At 43.3% G+C, this 18,102-nt stretch overlaps 1 protein-coding gene across 1 annotated transcript in view; it reads left to right on the plus strand.

The window, feature by feature from the left end:
• Window positions 1-17,717, plus strand: part of ITIH5 (inter-alpha-trypsin inhibitor heavy chain 5) — a 50,635-nt gene extending 32,918 nt beyond the window's left edge. The window contains exons 8-14 of the mRNA XM_067317437.1: window positions 3,437-3,608; window positions 6,200-6,509; window positions 9,050-9,603; window positions 9,996-10,046; window positions 11,162-11,278; window positions 13,358-13,735; window positions 15,032-17,717. Coding sequence (XP_067173538.1) covers window positions 3,437-3,608; window positions 6,200-6,509; window positions 9,050-9,603; window positions 9,996-10,046; window positions 11,162-11,278; window positions 13,358-13,735; window positions 15,032-15,321 — 1,872 coding nt within the window. The 3' untranslated portion in view covers window positions 15,322-17,717. The remainder of the gene's footprint in view (window positions 1-3,436; window positions 3,609-6,199; window positions 6,510-9,049; window positions 9,604-9,995; window positions 10,047-11,161; window positions 11,279-13,357; window positions 13,736-15,031) is intronic.
• The last annotated feature ends 385 nt before the right edge of the window (window positions 17,718-18,102 follow it).

Here is an 18,102-nt window from a genome sequence, read left to right on the forward strand (position 1 = left end):
TGAGATCAGTGTCATCTACACAACTGTTTGGGAATCAGTGTCATCTACACAGCTGTTGGGAAATGATCTGAAACTTGCCAGGGAAAAAAATGGTTAATTTTCTGCCTTGCACGAGAGAGCCTTTGGCATGGGTTTCAGTGTAATGACTTGCATTTCAGTGTAATGACTCACTAAGGCCTGGCAGGATTGGAAGTGCAAAGACACCGTCCTCAGCAGAGCAGCTTGGGAATCCCACTGCAGCCTCCATCCTTGGCTCTTCAGAGCCATGAGAAATTCCAGCTGTGGCCTTACAAGGCCAGAATGGAGAAACCTGTTGATGTGTCCTAAGCAAAGCTGCTGCGAGGCACTCCCAGCACAAAGAGCTCTGCAAATCCTCGCCTGAGGACCAGGGAGACTGGAGGAAAGGACTGGGCCTGGAGAGCACTCAGTTATAGCAGCGTATATAAGGATTTCAGCAGTGTACTTTTACGGAGATGTTCCCCTTATTTAAAGCTGCCAACTCCTGAATCATATCCAACCCTCCAGAGGGAAGTCAGGTCTCTCTTGCAGCCCATTTATGGGTGAGGGATATTGGCAGTGAAGCATATATTGCCACTCCATAAGGACTGCAGCCTTTAGGATAAACTAGGAGGTCCATAAGGGCTGGAGGAGACAGGGAATCACACAGAATAAGCCAGGAAATTCAGAGCACCTTGAGAGAGTTGGAGAGCCAGTTCAGCTCCTGTTAGCTTCAGTAAGCACTGTGGTGGTCAGTCTTGGCATAAGCCTTGAGGTGAGTCCTACCTTTGCTATAGCTGAGCTACTCACTCAGCCTCTTGGACAGATGCACTTCTAGATGGTGACTCAGCCCATCCTAAAACCTATCTAAAATGGATGGGATGAATGACTTTCTGGAGGTGTCTCCCCCCTCCTGGTGAGGGATTGGATGAAATACCTAGCTTTCTGATGACTGAGTTGGGAAAATTGAATCACATAGTTCATTTTTACTGGGGATGAGGTAAAAGCTACGGGAGAACAGAACCCTTTGGCCAAGTAAGCTGACTCCCTCATATTTTGCTCACTTTGGAACCAAACCATGTATACATGCACACATATATGTGTTTGTTTGTATATATATATAGATATATATATCACACAAATGCAAAGGTCTTTAAAGTTGCAGAGACAAGCTTGTGTTAATTAGAGATGCCAGGATTTGGGTTGCCTTTGCACGTGCATTAAAATATTTCAGAATGTTTTCACAGGGAAAAACTTTGACTCAGACTCCATGGAAACGACTCAACTGTGACCAAATGGGAGATGGAAAAGGAAAGAGAGAATGAAAGAAGGAGAGAGGCAGACAGTCCCAGTCCCCTAGTAAGCCCCTGTCTGAGGGTGTGGGGGAGTACTGTGTTTTCAAGGAAAGTCTGCTTCAATTCCCTCCTGACCTGTTCAGCAATTTTACCTTGGATGCTGTGTACATACAAATACACTGCTGTTCTGCATTGTTTTTCCTTTTCTTTTCCTTTTCTTTTGGCTGAACACAGGCAAAAATGTCAAAAGAAATTTCTGGGCACACTGGAGGTGAGATGCAGTCTTTCAGCGAGAAGACCAAAACATGATTATTTTTCCTCTTGCCTTGTTCTCAGAAACAACAGAGCTGCTTGAGCCAAATAAATCCCTCTGAGAAAAATGCAGTTTGACAGAACTGCAAGCATCTGAAAAGAGGATTTTGTAATGGAAAATATCAAATGATGTTAATTATAATCAGAGCTATAATATAGACAAGAAGATTTGGGGAGTTTCCCTCCAAACTAGCTTCTAGGCCTCTCTCTGTTTTTCTCTCTTGCCTACACTGGGAGGTCGGTACATGAGAAATGCTGTGGTCTCACTGTTTCTCACTCTAACATCCTGCCAAAATTTCCCTCACCAGTGGCTGGGAGGAAGGCCTGATCACACTCATCATGGACAGAAGCTTCCCCATTTCCACTTTCCCCTTACTTATGTCTGATTTTTGAGGGGCAACTGCGCGAACCACTCTTGTTATCATGGAACAAATCCAAGAGTCCTTTTCTCCACTGTATGGAGAAGGGCTGCTTTGCCCTTCTGTGCACACAGTTTGGCCTAGTGGATAGACAGCTGAAAACTTTTGGAAAGATTTCAATCTGTGGCCTTGATCTCATTACTCAGGTGGTCTGTGCCTCAGTTTTCACATTTATAAAATCAGACTATGAGTGCATGTCCTTCTGAGGGATGATGTCATGTATTATCAGATGCATCTTTACCATGCAAAAGCTATTGTAAGAGAGGAGATAGGAGAGCATTAAAAACTTCCCTTCCTTTCTTCTTGGAATAACTGCTATTTAATTTGTCTTAGCAAGCTTCTTAATGACTCTTAGACTGAGGAGGCAACCTTCATGTTTGGGCAGGCATTCATCTTCTTGGAGGTTTGTTTGGTACACCTCATGACATGATATTGCCTCATGCTCCTCTCATGTGTTTTGCATCCAAACATGGGGTATGTTTGCACAGAGAGGGGCTGCTTTTGGGCATCTTCTCTCAGTTGGTCTTTTTAGCTGAAGTTTGAATCCATGCAAACACAGCTGTATGGTTGTTAAAACAAAGTTGGTCACACTGGGGATAACAGGACACATCTGCACTCTTCCTGTTGGCTTACTCTCCATGGTCTGTCTTTACCATCACCCAGGGACCTCACTAGCTATAAACTCAGCTTAATACCAGCTTTCCTCGCTCTGGTTGCCTATATTTGCTTTGGATGATGAACAGAGAGCAATAAAATGTTGGCATATTGCTGGAAAAACAGTATGCCTGAGACCAAACTGACTAGCAGGTAGAATCTGTGAGGCTTCGAGGCTTCTTTTCATATCTTATTCATTTGAATACCTTAGTTTATACATTTGTTAATTGTCTGAACCATTAATTGGAGTACTTATACACAAATCAGTATGCCAATTATGAACATTATGTGTATCCTTGACATCTTTAGAGCTATTGCAACTTATAAGTGACCTTTATAACGATATGCCACTTCCAGCTTACTGCAAGCGTAGAGTGTTTTAGAAGAACTCTGTGAGACTTTTGATATTACTCAACATTATTCAGTAATCCTCATTCCAGGGCATGGTTCTCACAGGCACTGGGAACTTTTATTTTAAATATTATGCATGACTTTTAAGTTCACTTAGATCCAGGCAGGTCTCTCCCAGCTTTGCAAGATCTTATGGGCAAGAGTTGTTCTTTTGTCATATATTTGCACAGTACCTGGCACAACAGTGATCAGACCTTGAGACAGGAAAGGACATCCCAACTGTCTTCATGAGCCAAACTGTCAGTGTAGAAATATCTTTAAGATCAGTAAACATCTTAAGAATTTAATTCTCACCTGCTAAAGCAGTGACAGTTGCACCTACTGGTCTCTTTTCTCTTCTCTTTCTAGACCAAAGAAGCTCTCTTCACAATTCTCCAGGACCTAAGGCCTGAGGACCACTTCAATATCATTGGCTTTTCCAACCGAATAAAGGTCTGGCAACAGGACCGGCTAGTGCCAGTTACTCCAAATAATATAAGAGATGCCAAAAAGTACATTCATAACATGTCACCTACTGGAGGTAGGATCCAGGAATATGAATGGGATCGATTTTGCTATCCAATTAGCTATACCTAATGTGTAGCTGTGTAATGTGGTCTAGTAGCTTGCAACAATAGAAAAGCATTAGGACTTGGCTCATGGGACAAGGGTCCCTTCGCTATTCCTACGCTGGGTTATGTGCAGAAGGATATGTGCCCTGCACCAGTTTACATGGCAGGGAGGTGCCCCCAAAACAAGTCATATAACCTGATGTAGTTGTTAAAGTGAAGCCATGCCCATTTTCCCACTCATCATGTGGGACATTTGGAATGGGAAAGTTCCCAAAGTCATTTCTTGAGGATACAGGAAAAAAAACCTGTATCCTAGAGGAGGACACACAGGACCAGTACTTGTGTGGTTTCTGAAAAGCTAAAAGCAGGCCCAGGGCTTTGTCTGGGTTGTAAACTCCAGGGCTGACCTAGCCAGCGTGGGCTGTGTGGTTGCCCTCTTGAAGAGCTGGTTCCTCACCTAGTACTAGCTCCTCCTTGTCTCCACCTTCTAATTACCGTTATGGAGCAGCCAGAACAACATTTAAGAATTTCTTGTCCCTTTTGCTTGTGCCTTATTGATGGGAGGGGAGAGGAGGAGACACCAGGACAGTGGCAGAGCACAAGCATGATTTTGAATTTGATTCAGTGGTGATCTATAAGGCTGTGGACACTAGCTTAAAAAAGTATAGCAAGGTTTATAATTAAACACATTTGGGCAGCAATGCCCATTCTGGCTAAGTACTCACAAGGTAAGCAAAGAGAGCTGCAAAATGACCTACGCCAATCCTTCCCCATGCTAGCAATGACATCTGGCAGAAAGCTGGACAGGGCTTCCCTACAGCTTCCCCTGAGCAGAGACCACTCCTAGCAAAGGAAACGTTCTCATGGAAAAATGCAGCAAACAGGATGGTTGGCTGTACTGTTTGTATTGCGAGGGGAAGAGTTTAGGAAGTAGTCAGGGGAGCTGCCCAGCTGAACAATTACCAATGGTGGGACTAGTTGCAGAGGTACAAACCTTTTTTGCTGCAGAAGTGCCGGAAGAGAGCTGTGCAGGAACCAGCTGAGTTTGCCTATACTAAACCTGACAAAGAACAAAAGCAAAAGGAACTGATTAACTTTGAGGTTCAACAGGGAGATGCAGTGATTTTCCAGTGCAGACCAGGGCTAGCTTAGTTTTGGCTAATTCTGTGCATTTTCCTTATAAAGGAGATGTTGCTTGGGTATCTTCCTGTAAATGTGAATGGGCACTGGCTCACAGACCACACACACAAAGCATGTGCTGTGCTTACCCTGCTATGTCAAACCTGCGCACTGAGAAAGTGGGAGTTTATTGTTGCAAAATATTTGTGCATGTGGAAAGGCAATCTTCAGTGCTTGGTAACTCTGTGATGTGTCTGGGTTTGAAAGGACAGTATCTGCCACAGGGAGTGGTTTTCTTTAACTTCTGGGAAAATAATTCTTTCTGAAATTTTGGATCTGGATGGGGACTGTGAGAGTATTAGGATATTTAGATCCAAGATTTTGGTTCAGACCCATTTTGCAAAAACACAGTCTGGATTTTGGGGACTTTTCGCAAGTTTTAGGCCCTTTCCTGTTCTTTGTCTTGCTGCAGTCACTGGAGCTGTGCACACTAACATTGTAGGTGTACACCCTAATGCACAATCAATCATCAGACCTGCTAGAACATCCTTGCTGATAACCTCCCTAGATCTCCCTTTCTGGACACCCAATAGGCCAGTGTGTTTGATTCTTAACTCATTTCATCCACTTCTTTTTCTGAGGGTGGTGTTTAACCCAGACATATGGATCTTGCAAAGGTTCCACAACCAATCACTCTATACTTTGACTAGCACAAGAAATATATAGAGCAGGGAGATACCTGTACTCTTTTTCCTGCTTTCTTTTTCTGAACATACAGCCAGCTCAAATCCTCTTCTCTTATTCATGGCTGTTATTCTGAAGTCCATCCATTCATTCATCTGTTTTCTCTTTTCTTCCTCTCTCCCCATTTCAGGCAGCTCCATTCTTTGTTAGCCAGTTGTTTTGTGAAAACTCTTCTCAGCCAACAAAGCCATTTCTCTTCCCTGTTTAAACTTTGTCAGCCCCTGGGGTTTGAAGAGCAAACCCAACCACTTGTTTTCCCATTTGAAGGGTTTTTTTTCTCTCTCCAGATCCTGCACCCTTCAGACAAACTGGGCAGAACTTGTTTTCCCAGTTCAGATATCCTTTGTGAAAGTCCCATAATTAAGCCTTACTGTTTTTTACGTTCAGGCAGGACATGGTAGGGGCCATGGCTCTGCTTGCCATGGCTGATTATTGTACATCAAGACATTCAAGGATACAACAATTTCACATAATTAACTGCAATTCATAATTCAGTTTATATGAATATAAACATCTTCCCCAAACTCATACAGAGTAACAGAGCTGAACTGAGTTGAAGGGCTAGCACAACCTCATCCAAAGAAAAGGAACATCCTGGTAAATAGAGATGCTGTCATTGTACCGAAAGGAGCTTAGGGGAGCTATCTGCAGCACCCCTAGAAGGGGAGATGAGCTAACCATTTTGGTACCTCTACAGGGACTAATATTAACGGTGCTGTCCAGACTGGTGCAAAGCTGCTAAACGATTACATCGCTCAGAACGACATTGATGCCAGAAGCGTCTCTCTGATCATCTTCCTCACGGATGGGAGGCCCACTGTTGGGGAAACGCAGTCATCCAAAATCCTCAGCAACACCAAGGAAGCCATCCGTGATAAATTCTGCCTCTTCACTATCGGCATTGGCAATGATGTGGACTACAAGCTGCTGGAGAGGATGGCACTGGAGAACTGTGGCATGACGAGACATTTCCAGGAGGATGAGGATGCAGCCAGCCAACTGAAAGGGTTTGTTCTACTTTGTCTGTGCTTACATCTGGATCAAGTCCTCTGGGAATAGGTTTTGGGGAGGAAAATCCTCCAAGAGAGATGGGAGTTTCTCTGAGGCTTAACTCTGGCTGAAAGAGGCAGGATACACCCAAGAATTGGGATATATAGTTTCTTTCAGGAATTATGCCTACCCCAAAATGCCCTGCTTCCTAGCAGACACCCTGAGTTGTACTAGAGCTTGCCAGCCCCTCAGAATGAGGCTTTCATTCACATTGTGCTAATCACTGCATGTAAACCTGGAAAGACGGGAGACAAGAGTGCTATCTCTCCTCAAGTGGCTGGAGGGAAGAAAGGATGCACTGCTCACTTTAAGCTGACAACTTAAGCAGCATGAAGGAATTTAGGAATGACGACATTTGTTTGGGGGGGGAAATGAATTATTAATTTTTTTGAAAAAGATAACTTCATGCCCTAAATCTTTGAGTTTGAAAATCACATCAGGGTCATTCTTGGGATGATAATGTAGTTGCTTCATTATGTCATTCTTCTTGATGTCCCAGACTCTTAACAAGAATGTCCTGTAATCCTCATGATTCAGTAGGGCCACAGACTATGCTCCTTTTCAATATCGAAGATCAGGAAGCATGATGGGAGCTGCAGCCAAGGGAAGATCCTAGAGAGGAATGGCAAAAAATTTAAACCACAGATCTGTCTAAAATGTCAGGCAGTGTGTTAGTATTTCTGAGTAAAAATGTTTGGCTTTCAGCCAAAAAACAGTGGTGTTTTGAACCTCCAAAACCCAAAAGGAAGTCACAGAGCAGAGACCCCTCATTATGACTGGCTAATGCCTAATATATTTGGAGAAATGAGACCATGCACCTTCCACCAGAGCTTTTCTTTCTATGTTGGTTACACTGCAACATGAGTTTTCTGTTATTAAACCACATTTTATAAATCCATCTACCACACTACATGTGTAATTTGCTTCTCGGAATACGCATTTTGGTAGCAAGTGACATTCCCTGGCAAATGAAGGATATGCTGAAAAAATGATTGATTGGGCCACAGCAACCCAGCACTGCAAGAACTTGTTCAAACAGCTCACTCTTCATCAAGCTCAGCAATGGCAAACCCACTTGGGGTCCGGTGCCAAATTAATATGGCAAAGGACAATAATTTATTGCATGCCAATTCAAATCACTGCTGTGTGGGAAAATTTGCATGGGTGCCAATGTCATTCATGATTCTTGTGGTCAGTGGTGTCCTTTTTACCCAGATATTTCCTTGCATTGCACTATAAGACCGGTTGTATCCCTCACTCTACTAGTTGTTCCACCCCAATAGCTGTTTCACAGAATGTTCTCAGGTTTATTGATGGTTTAAAGTGTATTGAGGTTTCTTCATTGAAGATGCTGAGTGTTCAGAGACTTTAAAGAAAGCCAACCAATTCAGGCTTTAGATTTCATTTGGGAGAGGATAAAATAGGAAGTGCAACTCTCAAGCTTTCAGACAATCTTTATGAGCAGATGTGAAAAGTAAATGCAGCTTGAATTTAAAAAAGGGCTGAAGCCGGTTCTTTGTTTATTTATTGAACAAGAGCCACATGCATGACTTGCCAAGAAATGAGAAGGCTGACATTTAAATGGGAAATATGGCATTCTCAGGGCTGCTTGGGAAGATCCATCAAAAATACATTGCTGCAGGGAAAACACAGGACTGCGAACTTAGGCCTTGACCCCTTGTAGAAGCTTTCCTGCCTGTCCAGGAAGAGGCATTCTCAAAAGGTCATGTTAACAAAGCATTATAGGATTAAACCCTCTGGTTCAACAGAAGCTATTGCTTCAGAGAATCATAACAGAGAATCATAAATAGGGTAGCACTGAGTTCTCCTCTGCCAGATTGCCTGTATTTAGTGGCTAGGATTCCTCTATTCCTTGGAAATGTCCTCATTTATGGAGTCTATTGAGATGCCTTCTTGATTTTCTTTCTCCTTTCTCCCCCCGAAAACTGTATTCCTCTCCATCCTACACTGGATCCTAAACTGCAGTGGCTAGGGCTTTTTCCAGCATTTCCAGCAATACAAAAGTTTTGGGTTCAGATACTCTCCAGCTTTGGGGTGCCTAGCATCTTGGTCTAGTGTTTCTGACTCTAGCCATTAGAATACTATGCTTAATACCATTAGAAAACCATGCAGCATCTCTTCTAATTACATTTTGAAATAACTATAGTGCTATCTGTGAGCATGAGGAGCAAAAAATGTACTTTTAATGGACAGGTTCTCCTAAGCAAATCAAAGTGGCCAGAGAAGCTCCTTGCAGAGCTTTTGAATCATAGTGGAAGTTAGGTGACTGCCAGAGCATGCTGAGATGCCCCAATCTCTCTGGACCCTATTGCAGTGGATACAGTAGTTAAATTTAAAGTCTGGTAGCCCTAACTGCTCCTGAATATCTTAGGAACCATATTAGGCAGTCTACTGTATCCTTGGTTATGCATAAATGCAACTGTGTGCACACATCTGGATGAGAGTACTAACAGTGAGAAATGTGCGCTTGTTTCAGGTTCTATGATGAGATAGGGACACCCCTTCTCTCTGACATCCGGATTGATTACCCTAAAGACAATGTGGAGCAGGTCACCCAGAACTTCTTCCCCAACTACTTCAATGGCTCTGAAATTATAATAGCTGGCAAACTCATCAACCGCACCTCAGATAGCCTCCACGTAGAGGTGACTGCTAGCAACTCCAAGAAGTACATCCTCCTCAAAACAGATGTGGCTATCGACCTACCAAGTAGGAATGACATCAGAGGCATCTCTGGCCTAGAAGATGGCAAAGGTGATCAGAATTACATTGAGAGGGCATGGAGTTACCTCACCATCAAGGAGCTGCTTAACTCCTGGCTGAAGAGTGATGACAGTCAGGAAAAGGACTATTTGATGGAGAAAGCCAAGTCAATGGCCCTTACTTACAATTTTGTTACTCCCTTCACCTTTCTGAAGATGAAGGAGGCTGGGCTCCATTCAGAACCTCCTAAAGAGGAGTATATCAGCCCTTCTACTGAAGGCATTGGTGAAAAGCTACAGAGCTTGCAAGGACACAAGGCACCACCAGGTATGGGGAAAACGATAACAATGTGCTGGTAAGAACCTTTTCACATATGTGCTCTCCCATGGCTGACTTTGGTAACAGGGAAAATCTAGCCATGGAACCAAGGGCTGGGAAACAGGAAACTGAGATTTTCATACTGATTTTGCTATTTGTGGGCTGGTTGACCTTGAGCAAGACCTTGCAGACACCATCTCTTTTAGGCACCCAGCTCACGTGCTGGAAGCATGTACTGCTCTTTAGTTACTACTGAAGGAATTTTTGTGCTCTAAATGAAGTCTAAAGTAGCTGCAGGAATATGTCCCATAATGTCTCTGAATAATATTTTGGGAACATTATTATTCTGTGGCTCATTGTGCTGCTTAGTATCTGTAACAGCTTTCTCTCTCCACTTCTAGGTATATCCAGGCAGCAAGATAAACAAAGAATTAAAATCTCCAAAACTTCAGGTCAGTGCCTGTTCTAATGCCTTTTATAATCCAAGATAATAACAGTTGATTTATGGAAACTTATGAAAACTATAGAACTCCATTTATGGAATTACATGTCACGGTGGTGTAAACATCCCAGTAAATCAGCTCAAATGTATTTACTAGACTGCAGAGTAGGGAGGAAAATGAAAACAAAAACAAAATACAGAAAGAATCAGGAATGAGTAAAAGTATGAGAAAACACAGCAAGATGGATTAGCCACAACATTTGATCCTCCTCTTTGACCCTTCTGTAGAGCAGAGGACAGCAGGAAGTGTTTTCTCTCAGTGCTAGAACTGGTCAAATATTGTTTGATTTTTACAAAGTAATGTTGCTGAAATATAAAAATGTTGCTGAAGAAAAAAAATAATGACAATTCTGCAGTCCTTTACTCTTTTTCTATTTGTTCTGCAGCTCTACTTAAAATCCTTTCATACATTAAACTCTACAGTAAGCCCAGATCAAGAATTTAGACTTGAATTCCACTGGACAAGGTCAAATTTAGCTTACATACCAAGAGTTTTGGTTTGTCTCATTATGATACACATCTGGCACTTGATAGTAGAGGACTGATCAAGGATTGTTGAAAAATTAAGGTCAAGGGATTGTTTAAAATCTGTCTGTGACTGGTCCAATCTGACATTGAGGGCCAGGAAGGATCAGTGTGAGGTGTGGCTATGCACCAGTCCTTCATTAGAGGATACACTTCTGTGTGCTGTGGGGGATGTAGTCCACCAACAGAGTATGGAGAACAGGAGTATAAGATACCTGCATGACAACTCCCATAAGTCAAAGAAATGATATTTCAGGAAGAAAATATTCTGATTTTTACCTGAAATAGTTTGGGGTTTGATTTTTCATTGAAAACACATTTTCCATTAGAAAAACAAACAAAATAAAACACTTTTTGTGAAAACCAGAGCAAAGCACAGCATTTCCTGGCAAACTTATCCAACTTCTCTAAAAACAATAAACGAGGAGGTTTTAGAAAAAAAAAAACAGGCCCAAATTTGCTTTGAAAAGCAGTTTTGTTATATTCTTAGGCTCTGGAGTTTTGTGTATGTCTCTCACATTTTTTCCCTTTCCATGTCAGCGGATGGAGACCCTCACTTCGTCATTGATTTTCCCTCCAGCAAGTTCTCTGTCTGCTTCAATATTGATGGAGAACCAGGGGACATTCTCCGCCTGGTCTCTGATCATAAGGAATCTGGTAAGCAGTTAAGAAAAGCAGTTGCTTGAAGAAGAAAACTGAAGTGCACAGTCAGCTCTGTTGTGATAAGACTTAGCACCAAGGTGCTCCGTAGGCAAGGAAGCTGTAGGAATTTGGAAAAAAGTGCCTTTTAGGCCAGGCAATGAAACATGGATGCACATCATATTACCTGTAGTAGAAGGAGAGGTAAACTCTCTTGCACTTACCTCCAACAATGTCATGGCTTATGGGTAAGTTCACAGCAAGTGTAAGCAAGAAGGAGGTCTGGCCGCTGTTACATACATGATTCATCTACAGAAGTGATTGTCAACAGATTAGAGCTAACCACAGAGAGAACTGGTCTTAGTGTGTATCCAAGCTATTTCTAATTCAGGTCTTCATTGACCAGAATTGAGGGAGCTTCAGTTACATGTAAAACAGCTGAGGGACCTCCTTGAGCGTGTGAGGACCACACTGATCCCCTTTCTATCCACCTGGACTGGAGAGCTCAGTTCCTGATGATTAGACCTGGTACAGACTATTGGTTGCAGCACAACTGAAAAAACAGCCACAAGCATTTTGGATGCTCAATAAGTAGGGTTTGGGTGAGTCTTGCAGCCAAATCCATGACTAGAGATTAAAAAGGGGATTCAGCAGTCTGCTGCAAAGGCAGCACATTAATGGAGAAGCTTCAGCAATTTTCTAGTTGCAAACTCACAGCACACAAGTGAAAGATGTAACAACATGGGCTTACACAGATTGCTCTATTGTTGGAACTTCACTCTCTGCTATTTACTTATTGATCACTTCAGGACAGAGTGAAGTATCCTAACAGGTTAATCAATCACTGAAGCTATTTGAAGCTACCAAACTTGCTACTGAACCATGACAGCCTTGAGAAAACCCACACAATTCAGGTTCTGCTGGGGCAGTTTGATCTCCAGGGGCCCAAATTCTGGTCTGATCTGATCTGGAATTCTAAGTAGGGCAGCTAATAAGAGGATTATGCCCTGAGCAGGAAAATGGTGGGAGGCAGGGACATCAAAACCAGAGATAATGCACAGACTTGTTTTTACAAATGAGATAAACAACCCCACAAAAAAAATCATAAGAATTCTGTTCTGCATGGCACTGGTCTAGACTCCATATTTTTATGTTCATGCTTGCATTAGTGAATAAAATCCAGCTCCTGGCAATGTTTCCCTTAGACTCCCTTCACAGACTTTGTTTGTACTAGTGCTTGACTGATTCTGTGGCTCAAATACAGAATGAACTAGGGGAGAATAAAGTCCTTAGAAGAATTGGCAGGTTAAGTCTATGAGGACAGGAATGAGAGATTCCCCTGGGGATGATGGTATATAGAGATATTTCATCTCAGTGTTGATAGCTTGGACCCAGCTTGGGCTAGCCACAAGTGTCCTCCCTTATTATTACTGTCTAGTAGGTGTTCAGAGACCTGTAGGGAGTGATCCACTGTTTTATGGACAGGGAGTCACAAAAGTCATCAAAATGGTTGGGAGTTTTGCTGTGGACATCTAGGATTCATCTGAGTCAGTGGGATCTGCACCTCGGACTACTCAAAAATGGTTCTTCTGGGGCAAAACTGAGGCAAAGTGGAAGGGAAGCACAGGTGAAGCTGGAAATAACGCAGTGGGAGTGCAGGGTTATGGGTCCTCCTCTGCAATGGCACAGAGAGACCCTGAATTTTTTTCAGTGCCACTGGAGGAGGTTTAGCACTTCACCTCAGACCGTTGCAGGTCATTCTATTCCTTCTACAGGTCCTGTTCAGTCTTTGACATGTTGGCCAAGATAGCAACACTTTGTAGCTTCCCAGACTAGATCTCTTAGAAGTCAGGTAGTGAGGGACAGGGGCACCTGTCTCCAGGGCAAGTCAGTATTTCTGAACTTGTGTAAATTTAATTGCTCTGTATAAAGCAACCAATTTACAACACATTGGCCATACTGTTTGGAACACTGGGAGGTGAAATAGTCAAGTGTGAGGTAGTGAATCAGCATCTCAGATACAAGGCTTGCATCTCTGAGACAATAGACCTGTTCTTTGGTTCCAGCTTTCCCTTGCTGATTCTTTTTCTCTACAAGGTGTAACTGTGAATGGGCAATTAATTGGAGCTCCTGCACCACGCAACGGCCACAAGAAGCATCGGACTTACTTCAGCACCATCACTATCCTCAGCAATAAGCCAGAAAGATCCTACCTAGAGATCACACCCACCAGAATTGTCCTGGATGATGGGGAAAGACTTGTTCTGCCCTGTGACCGGAGCGCCACTGTGCAGAGCAGCAGCCTCGAGGTGTCCACCTCTGCCAATTCCAACATCACCGTGACAATACGAGACACAATCAGCTTTGTCATCCTCATCCACCACTACAAGAACCCAGCCCCCTATCAGAGGGATCATCTGGGTTTCTACATCTCCAACAGTAAAGGCCTCTCTCCTGACTCCCATGGGCTACTGGGTATGTAACAGGTTCTCAGGTTCAGAGCAGTATACCAGAGAGCAAATTGAGATAGCTGGGGAAAATGATCCTTCTAAAGAGTTTTAATGGGCAGAGACAGGAGGTCATGAACAAGGAAGGTGGGGATTAAGTTCCAGGTGAGACTTTTGCTTCCACTCAGAAACAACTTCTCTGTTGCCTGTATCTCCAGCTCCTCTAACACCTTTCTCCGTATGAACTGTCTCCCACTATCCTGGCCATGTGGCTGTCTGTTTTCATATTTCCACTCTTTTTATGATTCTTTAATGCAGTCCTCATTAGCACATACAGGCTAGAAGCTCCCAAGGTTGAATAATACAGAGAGAGGGAGTGAGAGAGAGCGCACATGTATTGCAAGAGATTCCCATGCAGAGCCCAAAAGAGAGCTCTACTCACAGAGCTATTGCACTGCTGGAGATCGTTGGCTTTCAGCCTTGAGCTCTGCACCTGCACAAGTCCGGAGGGACTATCTTCTTTGCAGGACCGAGCTGTTCACATCTGAGCCTGATCACAATCAAGAAATAGTAGTTCTTGTTCCCCTTTTTTTTCAAACATGTGACATGAAAGAAGAGCCATCCCCACATTTCAAGATCATCTAGGCTTTAGGTAGGATCAGAGAACATCTAGAAGGTTGAGCCCTTTCAAACAACAAGAAGTACTGATGTTTATTGAACCAGATTAGGCTAAAGTGTGAACAGCTCAGTCCTACAAAGAAGATGGTCTTTCTGGACATGTGCAGAACTCTAAGGCTGAAGCCAAAGTTTCTAGGACATTCAGACACCCCAAGGTTAAGCAGAAGATGAACCTTCAGGAGTGCAGTTTTGGATTCAGGGCCCTCACACATACAAATATCTAAATCCACACATAGATTTGGCCTTGAAAGGCTTGCCCCCAGGAAGGCAAGGGAAGGGAACTTGGAGCTTCAAGCCTAGATCTTCTTTCTTCTTGCTGATAGGCTTTTTATGGGCTATTATCCTCTAGTAACCTTGGCCCACAGAGGCAAATATGAGGTCCTTACTACCAGAAGCTCAAAAAGCTCTTCAGCTCAAACGCTTCATCTTGGCAAGTGGAAAAGAAACAGGGTTTTATTGTAATCTCTATCTCTGTGCAAGATTTATAAAATAATTGAAGGACCTAGACTCAGCCTGCTATTGTGGAGAAGCCCTTCACAACCCCATACTCTAAGAATCTTCAAAACACAGCTTGTTAAAAAAAATCCAAACTTATAAACAGGCACAAAACAGCCACTCATGGCATTAATGTTATCTTGCTTTGCAGGTCAGTTCTTGAACGATGAAGTTAAACTTCTTCAGGAATCTCTAAACATGAGTCATCAGCAGGCTGGTCAGAACAACACTGAAGCATTAAAGTCAAACCCTACAAATACCCTGAAAGTAAAGGGACGCCTTGTTCCTGTTGTGTGGAAACAGAGGAGGATCTACAATGGCCAGCAGGAAGTTGACTGTTGGTTTGCCAAAAACAATGCAGACAAACTGATCGATGGGAGCTACAGAGACTATTTGGCTTCTCATCCTTTTGACACAGGAACCAGCTTTGGGATGATTTAATAGCCTTTAAGACCGATCATAGTGTCACATTGCAGTAGCATGTGTGACAGCGGTTCCTTTCTGAAGCCTCTAGAGCTAGGCAGCTTCTGAATATTTCTTTATTTTTGGGTGCCGAAGAAACCAAGGTTTTTCCCCTTGGAAATCAGCTGTCTTTCTTTCATCCTAGATGAACATGGGTCATCAAGGTCCTGAAGACAAGGAGAGGGGGGAAGGGTTAAGGACACCGTTAAAGGCACGATCAGTGCTCTCCCAGCAGGAGGGGAGGGAGAAAGGGGACAGCAATCATATCTAACAGTGCAGAGAGCTGCTGGCCTTAAAATAAACCCATGCAGCAGTCTGTGCAATACCCCCAGTGGCTGGTGAGTCACCCAGTGTGAGGCAAAGATCAGACAGCATGGTACACATCTAAAGAGGCAACCTTGAGTGATACACTTTGCAAAGATGTGACTTGGAGCACCTGATACAACCATGCTCCCTGGGGAAAGGACAGAGAGAAAGAGAGAGGAGACATGGCTGGATATTCATCTACAGAGACCCATTAGCATCAAAGAGGTAAAAAAGAAATTGAAACCTTAAATCAAAAAAGCTCAAGAGGGTATTGCTTTCTTGACCATTAGGATGGGGCCTACATTGGCCACTAGCACAGTGTTCCCTAAACCACTACAGACCCGTTACTCAATGGTGAAAACCATCACGTGGTTTATTGTTGCCTCAAGTACAGGCCTTGTGTTTAAAAAGCACCTCAGATCTTCAGCACTACGAGGAGTTGAGGAGTCATGTCAGCTCTCATTCCATGAAACATCTCATTTAAATAACCTTTCAGGTTCAGTGTTTTAAACCAGATTCTTTTTTCCCTCAGAGAAAAACAATTTTCCACTATGAGCTACCACCTCCTTGAGCAGAGCATCAGTTCTTAGCAGAGATTTAAATTCTCTAGAGATGAACCACAACCCTGGAGAGTTTATGATCCCTCGAAACAAAGCCTGACTTGAATTCAAACTAGACTTTCCTAGCTGCTTTTCTAATCAGGGAGGAAGTCTTTATTTACTCCAGATCTTCAGAAAATTTTCATACCCGTCTCCCTGGCTGCTTGTCTTTCCTTACACTGCAGGAATTTGGCAACAAGGAGGTGGGAAAGGGCCTGCCAGCCACCCCCACTGCAGGTGGTGCTGCTCTGCAAAGAAACCTCCAAACCCAAACGACAAAGCTGTGGTCTATTTTAAAATGAGGCACCACTGAATAATGCTATACATCAGCCACAGGGGAATTCGCTTAGTAGAGAATTCAGCCAGCAAGGACTTCAGCAACCACAAACACATTTACATGGCAAGGCCAAATTGAGCTCATGTATACTCTGCCTTTCCAGGACTGAAAGGAGGAGGGTGGGGGGGGGGGGGTGGAAGTATCTTCAGCAGCTAAATTATATCCATATGTTAGAAGAGAAACTCTCTGCCAGAGACCTACAGAAATAGATTCCCTCATCACTGATTTTTTGCATATTTAAAAATTAAATCATACTGTTGCTGGAGGAGGTCCATCTGCTGAAATGCGGGGTGTTTTCCAGCTGCCCGCCTGACCATCTAGTTAGCAGCACTAGCACTGCGACAGCAGAGCAGGTAGGTAGCATGGTTGCTTATTCACACCATGCCTTGTGGGGAGAGGGAGACAGCCAAAAGCAACCAGCTAAATTTAAAATTGTGCTCTAGAAGGTCCTTATAGAAAGTTTAGCGCTGGCTGAGCTCGTGCCAAGGCTCGTGCTTTGGAATGAAACATGTAGCTAAAGCACTGCTTTGGGCACAGCTATCTTGGGAAACAGCCCTCTTGCAAGGGAGAACAGAAGGCAAGACTGTCAGCACAATCCTGAGCACGGGATAACCAAGGAGGCTAAGGTTCATTGACATGCACATGAGTCAGGAATGAGAAAACAAGAGCTTCTGTGAAGCTGAGTCCTCCTCCCAAGGACATGGTGGTAAGATCACCCAGCCCATTCCCAAATAACCTCCTGTTTCACTAGCAAAGGGTGAGCAGGATAGTGATAGTGAATTTCTAGACAGTCCTGGGTTCAGCAGGTGTCTTCCTTTATACTGTCTTTACTGCAAAGGGATTTCTTTGAAATCTTCACTCTCCTCCCAAGTTTTTCTGTTCAAATACATTGCTAAGAGAAGCAGTTGGCTCCCCTCTCATCTCTCCTGTATATATATAAATATACACATGTTGCTAATGCTTCAGGTGCATCATTGCTCCTCTTCCCCCAGCTGAGGAAACATTTAATTCAGGGCCTGGAAAAAACAATGATCAAATCCAACTTCCCAGCCATGCAAAGCACCTAGAGCAATATACTCAAGTTCTCATAAAGGCTCCAGTTATCCATTTCACAATAAATATTTTACAGTGAACACTGCAGTGAAGCTTTCATTTGGCAAAGTCAGAACAACCTTTGGAGCTAAGGGTACGTATATTTTACACTGCTGGACAAGCCCATGTTAACCACACAGCTGAAAGAACCAGTCACAAGTTAAAAGTAAGTTGGGAGTAATCTCGGTGGAAAATTAAAGGTCGGTGATGTTCTTCGGCCTCTACATGTGGTAGGAAGCAAGAAGTGTGTTAGGTGAACAGGCTCTAGGGATGCACTCCTGCACCAAACTGGGAATTTAACCACACAGAGAAGACAGATCCAACTACCAAACACACCAGCACTGGACACGGGAAACCAGTTTGTGCTCCTGCTGCCCTAAGGATAGTAAGAGAAAGGTAGGTCACTGAGACCATAAGCTTCAGTTT

Source organism: Apteryx mantelli, chromosome 1 (genome assembly GCF_036417845.1).
Source record: "Apteryx mantelli isolate bAptMan1 chromosome 1, bAptMan1.hap1, whole genome shotgun sequence".
NCBI classification, from domain to species: Eukaryota; Metazoa; Chordata; class Aves; order Apterygiformes; family Apterygidae; genus Apteryx; species Apteryx mantelli.